Genomic DNA, 14,493 nt, shown 5'->3' on the forward strand with positions numbered 1-14,493 from the left:
GGGGCCAAATGAAGCCCTTTGTGGAGGTGTTGGATTCTTCTGTTAGATTTCACGAGGCCCCTCCTCCTAGATAGTCGGGTATCTAGGAACATCGAACACACTTTTGAAAAAGACAAAATTTTCCCCTGAAAGTTTTATAGGGAGTAAAAGAAATCTTCCAAAATCAAAGTTGGACAATTCTTATACACCTACAACAAGGTGAACGTTTGTGCCAAACACCTGTATTTTTAAGTTCATTTTAAGTTTTTTTTTTCTTTAATAAATGGTAGAGGAAAGTCACCTTTACATTCGGGTATAATTCTCTTCACCCTGAAGTGGTAAAAGAGGACACACGAACATAGTTAAATAAAGTACGCAGGCATGTCCAACATTCTTTCTGCTCCCCTATTGAGAAGGTTTTAAGTTGCGTTGCAAAACTTAAATGTTACATCACAAAGCCAGCCAAGAGGCGAGCGGGGCTTTGCGCTTTTTAGATTCCAGGGGTTGGACAGTAGCGGGAAAAGCTGCTTCCAGACTCGTTTCCAAGCGGGGAACATTGACATCGCCAAGTTCTCCAGCTTCCCAGGAATGTGGCCGCGGCGCGCTTCGCCCAGAGGCGTCCCAGAGCCGAACCGGAGACCTATCACTTGTGAGCGCCAATCTTCGCAGCCTCTGGGCTGACGCTGCTTTGGGCGCCTGCCTCCTGCCCAGCCTCACTCGCCCCTCCTCCTCGAGTACATTCGCACATGACCCTTACTGGGCCAGGACTCCCCCCCCACCTCCATAGTAGGTCCCCATCTCCAGCCCATTCACTTGCGGCCACTGCTTTTGAACTCAATCTCTGTCCTTAAAAAAAAAAAGTAGGGGGTTGAAAAAGGAAGACAGAAGATTTAACTCCAACTTTAGAGCAACCGTCCTGGGCTGCCCATCTGACACCAGTGGGTGGGGTGCAATCTGACACTTCCTTTCCTTTCCAGAAACGTGAGTGGAGCTGGCGCCCCCTCGATCTGGGGGAGGGGAGACAGGGAGAAGGTCCGAACTTCCGTCCTCACTAGCTTTCTCCGCTGGAGACCGGGTATCAGCAGCGAGTTGCGCTCTCGCTGCGCGGCTCCCAGGTTTGGCGCCTGGAAAACTCCACGTTCTGCTTTCTCCTGCTCTTGGCTCCGCCCCAGCTCCAGACCTGGCTTCCCTCCCGCCCTACCCCTCCCACCCACCCCCTTCCCTCTGCCTCCAGCGGTAGCGTGCGGGGACAGCTCCGCTCCAGCTCTGGGCCCACGGCTGGGCTGCGAATATCCAGAGCCCTTATCGGGTGGGGCTTGGCCACTCGCCCCTGGGGCTCTCTCCTTAGCTCCCTGAGCGCAGCCAGGAATTCTCTCCCACCGTAGCCACTCAGCCCTTGGGAGGCCCTAGGCACAACGCGGTCCGTGCCCCCACTTCGTAGCAAGGCTAGCACCCCGAGGGAACCTGGAGCTTGGAGACACCCTCGCACCTAACCAGTCGGAGGAGTGGGCGCAACAGCCAAGTGGAGGCCAGACGCGCAGCTTGAGGGGCCGGGACACAACGACGGTGCAGCCCCGGCGCAGCTCGGGCGTCCAACTTCAGAGCCGGAGGAAGTCCCTCTCGCTGCGCGGGGACCTCCCCAGCCCTCGGGACCGTCCTCAGGGCGCAAGGAGGAGCTTGCTGAAGACTTCGAGGCTGTCCAGAGCCAGCGAGCGGGAGCGCGGCGTCTCCTGCCGTGGCTGGGAAGGGGGAGTGGCGCTGGCGGGCTGGAGCTGGGAACCCAGAGAGCGCCTGACCTTCCTCCTTCTCTTCCTCATCCCTTTCGCGACTTGGGCTCTGGGGGAAGGTTCTAGCGGCCAAAGGAGGCCACCGGACCTCTTTTCCTAGAAGGCTGGTGATGGATCTTCTGCTTCTGCACCCGCTGGGGCACTTGGAGCGCGCTGGTGGCGCGTGAGCCCGGCACTGCCCTCCACCGCACTCGGCCAGCCTCGGGCCAGCCCCGCCTGGCAGCCTAGCCTGAGCCCCTTCCTTTCCCGGTTCCAAATCGCCAGCGTCCCGAGAGCGGGAAGAGGGTGGCCCTCAGGCACAGTCCCGCCGAGATGTCCGCGCAGAGCCTGCTCCACAGTGTCTTCTCCTGCTCCTCGCCGGCCTCGGGTGGCGCGGCCTCGGCCAAGGGCTTCTCCAAGAGGAAGCTGCGCCAGACCCGCAGTTTGGACCCTGCCCTAATCGGCGGCTGCGGGGGCGAGGCAGGCGTGGAGGGCAGCTCTCGAGGGGCCACCGGGGGCCGCCTCTGCTCCCCGCTGCCTCCGGCGGAGGGTCTCAGCCCCCGCTCGGCATCCTCCCCTCGGGGCCCGCACCCCCGGGCCAACCGACTCCCGCCCCCTAGACCCCTCTGCTCATCCTTCTCCACGCCTAGCACCCCGCAGGAGAAGTCGCCCTCTGGCAGCTTCCACTTTGACTATGAGGTCCCCCTGGGTCGTGGCGGCCTCAAGAAGAGCATGGCCTGGGACCTGCCTTCAGGCCTGGCTGGGCCTGGGGGGGGGGGCCGGGACTTCCTCTGCTGGAGCCACCTCCTGGGAGAAGTGAAGATGCCATTAGGGCCACCCCCGGAGGAGCAGAGGATGGCGCTGCGGCCACAGCCACCCCTACGTTGTGTGGAAGTCCGAGGTAGGTAGGGTCTGGTGCTGTACATTTTCATGGCCCAAGGCTGGACACCCGGGCAGTTGTTTAATTCCGTCACGTTTACAGGGACCCATTGAGAGGTTTCCATGGTGTGGCTGTCCCTCTTTGGCGGGTTAAATGGTGCCTGGAAATGGGACGTCCCTAGTGGCCACCCATGTGTGTCTTGTTAGGACTTCTTGGCTCCGCTTTGGAGCAGTGGTGGGAGCTGCAGGGAGAGATGATGTTCTGCTTTCCTGTTTGTGCTGCCGGCGATTTCAAAGGGTCATCTTATCCCTTCATCCACTGTGGATATTTTTCAGAACTCAAATGATCTAATTCCTATGCTCTTGTAAGGATTGGATATAATATGTTTTGAAATATGTCTGCCATCTGGTTGTTCTACAGAGAATTCAGAAACATTATTCTGGAGGGTGTTGTTGATTGTGCGTATGTGGAGGTGTGTGTGTTTAGGTGGTGTGGGGAGTAACTACTAGAATTGTCTAGTTTTGATCTTTTCTTCTCCCTAAAGGTCTAATTTCAGAAATTATGGTACTGAGTACTAGTTTAATCTAGGAGAGAAAGAATCTCTGCTTCAGGCTATGAGAGATACGGAAATATGCCCAATTTCCACTAAGGGCAACTAGTAGTTAATGAAATATATGTGAATCAGGAATCTTTAACAAATAGGGAACTCAGAGGGAGCTATTTGGTACCTTTAAAATGTTTGCTGTCTCGTTAAGAAGAATGGAGAATAGAGCTCTTAGGAAACTGTGGTCGATGGGTATTTGGAAGGCATCATGCTTTTAGAGGATAAATAGTAGTTGTTTTAGAAATGAACAACTTCCAATCTCTTTCAATTCACAAATTCTATAGATTTGCCTTGGATCTGTTTCCATAAGGGAAGGGAGATTCCATCAGTTGTAATGAAATATTTTAAAGTACAGTTAGAATTACAGAAATGAAATGAAATGAAATACCATGTAATTGCCGGAGATTTGGACTAAAAGGAAACACAACCAAGAAAAACAGTTTGAAAATAGCATCCAAGATCATACCTCGCTCTGTTACCATGAGATAACTATGAAAGTTTGGCTTTTAATAGACTGCCTTAGAAAAATCAACAGTATTAATCAGAAATATTAGTATCACATATTAATAAGATATTAGTTATTATGTCAAAGTAACTTGCTGTTGGGTGGGGAGTATGGATTATAAAAACTAACAAACATTGCTGACTGTTCTGCCTATTTTCCTGAGGAAGATAGGAAGTAGAAAGAAAAGTTAAGTCAGAGAACAAGAGATTGTCTCCAAACCAGAGAACTCAGCATTAGGAAGAGGATAAAAAAAATCTAGATGTTGAATTTCTCTTGGTCTTTAAAGGGGCTGAATTCCTGCTATATATCGGAAGCACACATTATCAGAATAATCTGTAATGAGTTGAGAGGAGAGAGAAATGCAAAAGCAAGCCAAATTCTTGGATTAGACAGCCACTGATGTTCACGTTAAACCCAGTTGCATCATTAAGAATGTCTCTGCTTTTCTTAACAACTGTACATACTTGGAATATAGTATCCAGATGCTGTTGCTGTTACGACCAAAAGGTATTCTATTGTAGATGATTGTGGCTGGTTAGAAATTATCTTCTTATCCACTAAAATCTCATACTCAATGGACAAGTATCTAAGCTGCAGCAATACCGGTGGCTTTTAACTGTTCTATGCAGTATTTGGGCAGTCGGCAAACTCGTCTACCATGACTTTCACCTCTTTGCACTGGTTAAAACTCAGCACATAGCCATCTAGCAAAAGAACAACATTTTCTCTTCAAATGTTCATGTGTTGTGTGTGTGCGTGCGCACACACGCCCCATTTCTTTAGTCTTGAGGCAGACATGGAGTGACTGGATGGAATGGAGGTCCAAGGCTGGTTTTGTTTAGTAGAGGCCCAGATATCCTATTTAAACCTGGGTCTGGAATTTAATGGCCTAGATTACCTTTCAAAGGTTTAAGGCCCTGGAACCTTCTCAAAAACCAAGGAAATTCATCCAGTTGAGCACTGCTTGTCCTTCTCACTTGCAAACAAGCTGGATTCTCCCTCCTAAAAGAGACTCTTTATTAATAATGTCAAAAGTCCAGCAAGTGGACACCTTGCAAGGTTACTTAAAGGGGGCTCTGGAGGAGTACTTGGGTTCTTGTACTTTTCCTGGTTGCTCTGGCTCAGGGTTTCTCAGCCTCTGCACTATTGACAGTTGTGGCCAGATGATTCTTTGTGGTAGAGGCCATCCTGTGCCTTGTAAGATGTTTAGTACCACCCTGGGCCTCTACCCACTAGATGCCAGTAGCACTCCTCCCCACCAGTGTGACAGTGACAGATGTCTACAGATACTGCCAAATGTTCTCTCGGGGTGGGGGGTGGGGGGCGCAAAATTGCCCCAGTGAGTTGAATGTAACATCTCAGGCTGGCTATCTAGCGAGTGCCCACGGAAGTGCTTTCAGCTGGCATAAAGTTTCCCTGGGGCCTTGTCCCCCGTGTGGATCTCTCTTGAGTCGTGCGTGCCTCTTATGGTTTGTTAAACAATTCTGTTTCTCTTCCATTGAATCCATTGCCCAACCTGAGAATTCACCCTCATTCAGGTTTAGCCAGTGATGGGTCACATTTATTTCTGCTTAGTTCTTTGAGCAGCTTCTCTGGTTTTAAACTAAATTGTTCATAAAATGGCTCCTGCTCTCAAGACGCTCATAAATGCCTACAGCTCTATGCCGTATGCTCACTCAAAGCTCCCACATGGCCATTTTATGGCCTAAATCCAGGAGGTATTAAACAAAGTCGGCTACGACTCTATTAATATTTCCTTACTATGTGTTTCAGGATAGTTTTAACAAAAATGGATTCATGGAGGGGCGCCTGGGTGGCTCAGTCATTAAGCATCTACCTTCTGCTCAGGTCACGGTCCCAGGGTCCTGGGATCGAGCCCCGCATCGGGCCCCCTGCTCGGCGGGAAGCCTGCTTCTCCCTCTCCCACTCCCCCTGCTTGTGTTCCTCTCTCGCTGTGTCTCTCTCTGTCAAATAAAGAAATAAAATCTTTAAAAAAAAATGGATTCATGGACATGCTGGGTAGAATATCTGTTGAGTAGAAAAAAGAAGACAAAGGTGACACAGTTGGTACATGCTTCTCAACTTGTGTTCTTAGACGCCCAACTCTGTCCCTGATTCTGATCTCAAAGGAGTAAGGTCTCCTTCCAACGCTGGCATTCTCCTAATTGTTATGGATCAGAGCTAGGATTATGCTCATAGCTGACTTGGAGCTTGCCAGCTTTGATAACCCATAATTAACATGATCTCTCTCTATCCATGACTTCTTTTCTTCATTCCTGCCATAAGCACTTCTTGAGCACAAGATTTCTCTAGGTACCGGAAATGCAGAGAGGCTAAAATATGATGTTGGCCCTTAAAGAGCTCACAGTCTAATGAGGAGGACAGATGAGTTGACCAGTAGGTACAGTATAGAAGGATCGGCACAGGGGACTGGGCTGTGTGTGTGTGTGTCTGTGGGGGTGTGTGTGATGATTTATTGTGCTTTGGAGAATTTTGGAAGGCTTCACTGTGCAGAGAACACTTGAACTTGATCTTCAAGGGTGGCTGCCATTTAGAAGAAGGAGGGAGGTGGTTCCTTGGTGAGAGAAAGGAGTGGACACGCAAAAGCACAGAGGAGTTGGTGATGCCAGAGTGTCCAACGATGAGGACTTAGAGGCACTTGAGTGCAACGTTGGTTTGGAGGAGGAGGTGAGGACATCTGTGGCTTATTGTGTGTAGCAACCACGTGGCTGTCTATATAGTAGCCTAATGAGACCAGAAATCATGCACCTATTTGGGGGATAATAACTGACTATGGGCATGGATACAAATGGCAGGAGGGCCAAACAATGCACATGGCATACACTCCAAGGCACCTCTTGTCATTAAATCCACAGGGAGGCGAAAGTGTAAAGTGCTTTTGAAATTGGAAGTTTGGTATGCCTGGAGCATAGGCTGTGTCTTGCTGTGTATTCGATAGTAGTATTAAAAAGTTTAGGTAACACTCATTCTGAAGAGCCCCACTGTGCGCATCTCAGGAGTTTGGATTGGACATATTGTGGGGTAGTGGTTCTCAGCCTGGAGGTGACTTTGTCCCCAGGGGACATTTAGCAATGTCTGAAGACAGTATTGGTTGTCACACCTGGGGGTGGTGATATATTAGTTTCCTATTGCTGTCATAACAAACTTAGTGGTTTAGAGCAACATAAATTTATTACCTTATAGTTGTGGAGGTCAGAAGTCTGAAATGGGTCTCACAGGGCTAAAGGCAAGGTGTTGGTAGGACTGTGTTCTAAAGGCTCTAGGATCTGTTTCCCTTGCTTTTTCAGTGGCCCCCTTCTTCCATATTCAAAGCCAGCCTGTTGCGTCTCTTTCACTCTCTTCCACAGTCCTTTCTCTCTCTGACTCTCTTAAGGACCCTTGTGATTACATTGGGCTCACCTGGATAATCCAGGATAATCTCATTATTTTAAGGTCAGTTGATTAGCAACCTTTAATTCCATCTGCAGCCTTAATTCCCCTTTGCCAGTAACCTAACATATTCACAGGTTTGAGGTGAGGGTGTGGACATCTTCGGTGGGACATTAGTCTGTTTACTACAGGAGGAGGTGCTGTTGGCATCCAGAGGGGGGAGAAGCCAGGGATGCTGCTAAACATTCTACGATGTACAGGGCAGCTCCACAGCAAAGAATTCTCTGGCCTTCAATGTCAAGCATACCCAGGTGGAGAAACCGTGTGGTAGAGAATGGGAGAAACTGGTGATTTTTTTTAGCACGAGGGTGTAACATGATCAGGTATGTATTTTAGAGAGATCACTCTGGTGTCTGGGGGGTGGGGGTTGGGGAACAATGCATTAACAGAGTGAAACAAGCAGGGGGGACAGATATTCAGAGGAGGCAGGCATGGGGAAACCATGCCAAGCATCCTACCAACAGATGGGAGTTGGCATATAAACATAATACTTCTGCATTTCTTTTCCATTGTAGCAAATTGTTTTCTGACATTATTGAACTACTACTGGGTTCGTCTCTGTAGACTAGTGGTTCTCATCTGTGGGTGAGTTTGCACCCTGAGCACATTTGGCAATAGCTGGCAGCATTTTTGGTTGCCAGAGCTGGGGTAGAGGGTCGCTACTGACATCTGGTGGGTTTAGGCCAGGGATGCTGTTAATCATCCTGCAACATATAGGACAGACAGACTGCCACGACAAAGAATTATCCTGCTCGAGATTTCAGTAGTGCTGAAGCTGAGGAACTCTGCGTAATGTGCTACTTTATATAAGAAACTGAATTCTAGGTTTTGTTTTCCAGTACTATTTTCTCTCATGCTTCTAGCTTCACTCTTTGTCATTTTCTTCTTTTTTTCTGGTATATGTCAACCAGAGCTCTGAATTGGGGGGAAAAATGCCTTTCCAAAAGATACTGAGAATAGGAAAAAAAGTGCGGGGTGTCTAAATATATGTGTAGGGAAAAATTGGTAAATATATACTGGTGGAAACTGGAATTAAAATTTAAAATGTGGGCAGAGATGAATACTGTTGTTAAAAATAGAGGCTCACCGGTGTCACCAAAGAGGAAGTAATTAGAATAATAAGACAGCTTCACATATGAAATTGACAAAGGGCATTTTACAAGGAATTATGTCTGAAATCAGCATAATGCTATAAGAACTTATAAATTAGGAAAATAGTTACTCAGCTTTCATATGGTCTCTCTTGGAGTATCCCTCTGCTAGAATTCATCCCTAAAGTAATTTTAAACTTAAATAGAGAATAATGTGAAGGTAACTTCTTAGACGCCTGGAGATTGAGCTTTCACCAGAATTTGGGGATTTGCAGGTTGGAAAGAGCAAGTTTTAGACTCACGAAGGACCTTGGGTAGCATCTAGCTGCAGCCTCCTTATCTTACAGTTAAAGAGAGGGACTGGAAGGATTAGGCTCAAATCCAGACAAGCTAAGGGCAGAACTACCTGGAAATTCTTCTGGACTCTCAGTATAAAGTGCTAAACCTCTGGAAAAAGTCCATGGCCACAAGCACCTTATACCTTGGCAATCTCTTTTCTATCCCCATTACTTATGGAAACAGTTCTCTCGAAGGTCCCACAATTCCAGGACTGTTCTTAGACCTCCTTTGGCTGGACTTCTGAGCAGAAGTGCCTCACTGTCCCGCCCGCGCTCCTGCCCCCTCTTTCCCCACCACCCCGAGTCACAGCTGCCGTCTCTCTCTCTCTCTCTCTTTTTTTTTAAGATTTTATTTATTTATTTGAGAGAGAGAATGAGAGAGAGCACATGAGAGGGGTTAGGGTCAGAGGGAGAAGCAGACTCCCTGCCGAGCAGGGAGCCCGATGCGGGACTCGATCCCGGGACTCCAGGATCATGACCTGAGCCGAAGGCTGTCGCTTAACCAACTGAGCCACCCAGGCGCCCACAGCTGCCGTCTCTCCATCTCCAGTGTCTCTTCCTGCTCTTCTGTCTCTCTGCTTGGCCGTCTTTGTCCACCCATCCCCGCAGTCCTGTGTTTTTCCTTCAGATCATTCTCCTGTGATGATCTCATTCACTCTTGCGACTTGAGCCATCATCCCTCTTGGGGACACGCTTAACTGTGGCATTTGAGTTCCTGGCGTCTCCGGTTTCCTCCTGGACGTCTCCTTGCAGTGTCAGCCGGACTCCTCGTGTTCTGCATGTCTGAAGCAGAGCAGGTCAGCCCCCTTTCCTATGAGCACGCTTCCTTTTCTGCATTCCTTATTTTGGTTGGTGTCATCATTCTTGTGCCTGCTTACTTTTCTCAGGTTGCAGGCCTCTGATCACCTGGTCCCATATCTTTCTGAGAAAGCTCCATTTCCACTTCTTGGCTCAACCAGATGCCATCTCAAAATAAATGGGCTTTGAGTATGGTACATGTCATGACGCATTCAGGATTTGCGGAATTGTGAGCTTATTTTTCCACAGTGGGATTCTGATTCTTCAGTCTGGTGCCTGCAGCAGGGAAAGTGTGTTTCATATCAGAATCCAGTCAATGACTGAGGGAATCTGTATTCCGACAGCAGTTTTCCAAATCCTGGAGACACACCTTTGAGGCATGACATCTTGTTCTAAAGTTTACTGCATCCTTTCTGGGCCATTGCTTATGAAAAAGAGAGTGAGACTATAATTGCAACTCTGTTACAATATGGCAGAAGAGGTAGAATGTAACGTGTGAAAAAATGAAATTAGTTACTGTGTTAGTAGGTAAAGAATGATATTTTCATGAGCTATTAGGGAACTGCAAATCAAAACCACAATGACATACCACTTCATACCCACTAAGATGGCTGCATTTATAAAAAGGATAATAACAGGTGTTGGCAAGAATGTCTTGATTTTGAAAGGCTCCTTCACTATTGGTGACAATACAAAATGGTGCCGTGGCTTTGAAAAACAGCATGGGGGTTTCTCAAAAAATTAAACATAGAGTTACCATATGACTCAGTAATTCTACCTCTAGGTACATATTCAAGAGAAGTGAAAGTATGTCCACGCAAAAACATGTCCGTGAATATCCATAGCAGCTTTATTGTAATAGCCAACATGGTGGAAATAACCAAATGCCCATCAATAGATAAATGGATAAACACACTGTGCCCTATCCATACAATGCAAGATTATTCAGCAATAAAAAGGAAAAAGTACTGATACGTGCTATCTTGGAAGCAAGCTAAGCTAAGTGAAGGAAGCTAGTCACAAAGGGCCACAAATTATATTATTCTGTTTATATGAACTGTCCAGCATAGGCAAATCCAGACAGACAGAAAGTAGATTAGTGACTGCCAGAGGCTGGCAGTAGCGAGGGATGGGGAGTGACTGCTAATAGATACTGGGTTTCTTTTTGGGATGTTGAACGTGTTCTGCAACGAGATAAAGGTGATGGTTGCACAACCTGGTGAGTATCCTTTAGGATATTGCTGAGTTGTGCACTTTAAAAGGATGAATTTTATAGTATGCGAATTTTAATATCAGTTAAAAAAGAATGGTGTTCATAACTTTTAGAAAATATAACAATATTGTTGCTACATCATATTTTCAAGAAAACATAAACATAAGTGAGCAGTCGGCCTAGGCCTAATGTATGTGAAATGCTGGCCTTGAAGACGCAGCAAGGGAGGTAGTAACGGCTCAGGCAGATTCAATGGAAGAGTTGACAGCCAGCCCGGGATTTTCTGAGATTGGTTACCGTGGAGATTCTGTGTCCTGATTATTAGGCCTTGAAAGCAAGTGATGAAAAAGATCGTTTTTCACAATACACAGGGACTTTAAAAACTACTTAATGATCTTGAAAAATTGCCCAGCCATATCACACCAGAGCTATTAAATAGCCAAAGATTTTCAGGAGCCATTAGAATTAAAAGCAACTGGAGAAACTGCCCATCAAACTGTGTGCTGATGGACCCAAGAAAAGGCTAAGCCTAGACTATTCATGTCTGTGGAAAAATTGGAAATGAATTGAATGGATCAAGGAAAATGGCACATTTTTGTTTCTGTGTATCTGGCCAGCTCGTGGAAACAGGTGAATTCATACCACCTATAGGAGCCAAAGTGTGAATAAGCATTAGATCAATGCTTGCATCATTGATAACTTCATCTCTCAGGCATTGAAAGACAATTGGGCAAGCTGGTACTCTGAGACCTAAATGGCTCTTGAGTGAAGTATCACTCTTCTCACGTTGGAACTTCCAGTTAATTCCCTGAGCACTTATTTCAGTTGATGGGTGTTGATGGGTGTTGATGGTAATGGCAAGTGAAACAACAATTACTGTTTGCAGAGTGCTCACTAGTTTTTGTTATTGTTCTTGTTATTACAACAATCCTCTGGGATGCTACTGTCAGAATTTATTTTGTACATGAGGACACTGAGACTCTGATTAAGAGGTAGCCAAACTGAGTTGGAGAGGAAAGGAAGTGAATGGGTTAGAGCTGGACTCTGCTTTGTAACCTTAAAGAAATTACAAAGCTCTGCCGTGTAACCTTAAAGAAATTACAAAGCATATTTCTGCCTCAGTTTCCTCATCTACCAAATGGTGATAAAGTGCCTGCCTCAGGGAGTTTTTGTGAGGATCTCAATACTTAATTATTTGGAAAGTGCCCAGCACATAGGAAGGGCTAAAAGGATGCTAAGGTTAAATAAATGGAAGATGTGTCCAGGTCACACAGCTAGGAGGCAACAAAGGTAGGGCTTGGATTAAAATATTATATCAGTAAAAAATATGTATTCTTGGGCGCCTGGGTGGCTCAGTTGGTTAAGCCACTGCCTTCGGCTCAGGTCATGATCCTGGAGTCCCGGGATCGAGTCCCGCATCGGACTCCCTGCTCAGCAGGGAGTCTGCTTCTCCCTCTGACCCTCCCCCTTCTCATACTCTCTCTCTCAAATAAATAAATAAAATCTTTAAAAAAAAATATGTATTCTGTACCTACTGTGTGCCAGGAAGCTTGGCCTTTCCACAGTGGCAACCGAAGAGGGCTTAGGTGACCAACAAGTGAATGAGTAGACCTAGTTGAGTTGGACAACAGCAGAAGGCAATTGGAAATATATTTTGCAAGCTGTTGAGTGAGATAGTCACTGCAGCAACAGCAGGCTGTCACCCCTGCTGTTTTGGCCTAGTGACTTGGAACACAGGAATTGGCCAGATTTGCATTGTGGATTTGTTATAACCCAACATGCCAACAGGCCTAGGGGTAATAACCTTCATTCCCACACGCTAGTCATAGTAAGTTCATTGCATCAGACACTTTTTGTTTGTAGAACACTTAGAATTTTGGAAACTGGATAGCTCCCAGTCCAGCCCTGGTTCTCTAGCTGGTAAATGGCAGACTGCTTTCTCACTTCAAGCCTGGTGTTTTTCTCACCTCCTCATACCACCACTGTCATGTGAGATCACGCTGACTTTTTCATGGCTCATCTCTCCAACATCTTTCCAGGCGAACAGGGCAGCATCACTCAATTGAGGCTATACCATCTACATTCACATGCTTTTTTTTTTTTTCTCTCTCAAAACCTAACTGTAGCTCCCATTAATATTTCTAGACTGAATTCAGCAGTCTAGGAACAAAAGAGAATATTAGGAGGGGAAAAGCTTTAAAATTTTTTCTATGTAGTCCGGATATCCATGTAATACTTAAATCTTATCTGTGACATCCCCAGTCTATGCCTGAACCCCCCAAATAAAGACCTTCACAGTTCTGCCTTTGGATTATAATGGACTTGGAAATTCTTCCTGAAATTGTGTTAAAAACCAGTCTCCCTGGTACTTTTACCATGCTACAAATGAATTCTGCCGCTCCCGTTCTGCAGATAGTCACCAATATTGTGTTATCTTCTTCCATAAAGAAGTACAGGTTGGCTCAGCTTTCTTTCTGAGTGTCAACACAAAGTTTGGTCATATTTTCTTTTTGGCAGGTAAGAATTGTGACTATATCAAACTAGAATTGAAAGAAAAAAATAGTTTAAACTATTGACCCAAAGTTCTCTTGCAAACTCCTTACAGAAATCCAGGATTAGAACTCACTGTCTCGGGGCACCTAGGTGGCTCAGTTGGTTAAGCGTCTGCCTTCAGCTCAGGTCATGATCCCAGGCTCATGGGAATGAGTCCTGCATTGGGCTCCCTGCTCGGTGGGGAGTCTGTTTCTCTTTCCACCCCTCCCCCCTGCTTGTGCTCTCTCTCTCTCTCTCATGCTGTCTCTCTAATAAATAAAAGATTTTTTTTTATTTGAGAGAGCGAGTATGAGCGGGGGTAAGAGGGGAGAGGCAGAGGGAGAAGCAGATGCCCCACTGAGTAGGGAGCCCGATAGGGGGCTGGATCCCAGGACCCATGAGATCGTGACCTGAGCTGAAGGCAGACACTTAACCGACTGAGCCACCCAGGTGCCCCAGAGTTACAAGTTTTTAAAACAAATGAATTAGTGTATTTCTCTTTGCAGTATTATTCTGAATTTTGGTTCTCCCTGGGGGAAGCTAGATGCAGAAGAGTTAGTAGGTCGTGATCATCAAGTTCGTCTCTCTTTACCTAGAAATATCGCTCTTACAGGAAATGTTTAAAATCCTAATATGTATTTTACTGCCCTCATAAGGTATCATTTCTAATTTATATAAAGATATGGTAGATGTATCTTATGTGAATGTTCATTGAAATCTAAAACTGTTGTAAAAAAGAAAAGTTATTTTTTTAAAGTTCACTGAATGAGAAAGTTGAATGGTCAAGAAGAAAATTAACTTAGTATACCTACAGAGATTTTCTCCAAGTCATTGTTTCTATGCAGTATTTTTACAGTGCAGAAAGGTTAATTTTTTCTGTTTAATATTTTTAGAGAGAGCATGTGTGCATGTGCGAGCAGGGGAGGCGGGGTGGAGGGAGAGGGAGAAAGAGAATCTCAAGCAGACTCCCCACTGAGTGTGGAGCCAGACTCGGGGTCTTGATCTCATGACCTTGAGATCATGACCTGAGCCGAAATCAAGAGTCGGATGCTCAACTGACTGAGCCACCCAGGCGCCCCAGTTTTTTTCTTTTATTTGGAAAGACTTCTTCCAGAGTTTTATTTACCTTTACATCTTTTAATATTTTTAATTTTTAAAAAATTTTTAATTGAAGTACAGTTGACATAATAATATTATTTTAGTTTCAGGTGTACAACACAGTTATTCAACACTTAACGAAAGTTTTCTCCACGATCAGTATAGTGATTCTTCATCACTATACAAAGTTATTACACTATTATTGACTGTATTCCCTGTGCTATACTTTTCATCCCCGG

The 14,493-nt window shown here is 45.9% G+C and overlaps 1 protein-coding gene across 1 annotated transcript in view; it reads left to right on the plus strand.

Annotated features, from left to right (window-relative positions):
* The first annotated feature begins 2,078 nt into the window (after nucleotides 1-2,078).
* ARHGAP6 (Rho GTPase activating protein 6) overlaps nucleotides 2,079-14,493 on the plus strand; it is a 472,720-nt gene continuing 460,305 nt past the window's right edge. The window contains exon 1 of the mRNA XM_044911567.1: nucleotides 2,079-2,523. Coding sequence (XP_044767502.1) covers nucleotides 2,079-2,523 — 445 coding nt within the window. The remainder of the gene's footprint in view (nucleotides 2,524-14,493) is intronic.

This window comes from Neomonachus schauinslandi, chromosome X (genome assembly GCF_002201575.2).
Source record: "Neomonachus schauinslandi chromosome X, ASM220157v2, whole genome shotgun sequence".
NCBI lineage: Eukaryota > Metazoa > Chordata > Mammalia > Carnivora > Phocidae > Neomonachus > Neomonachus schauinslandi.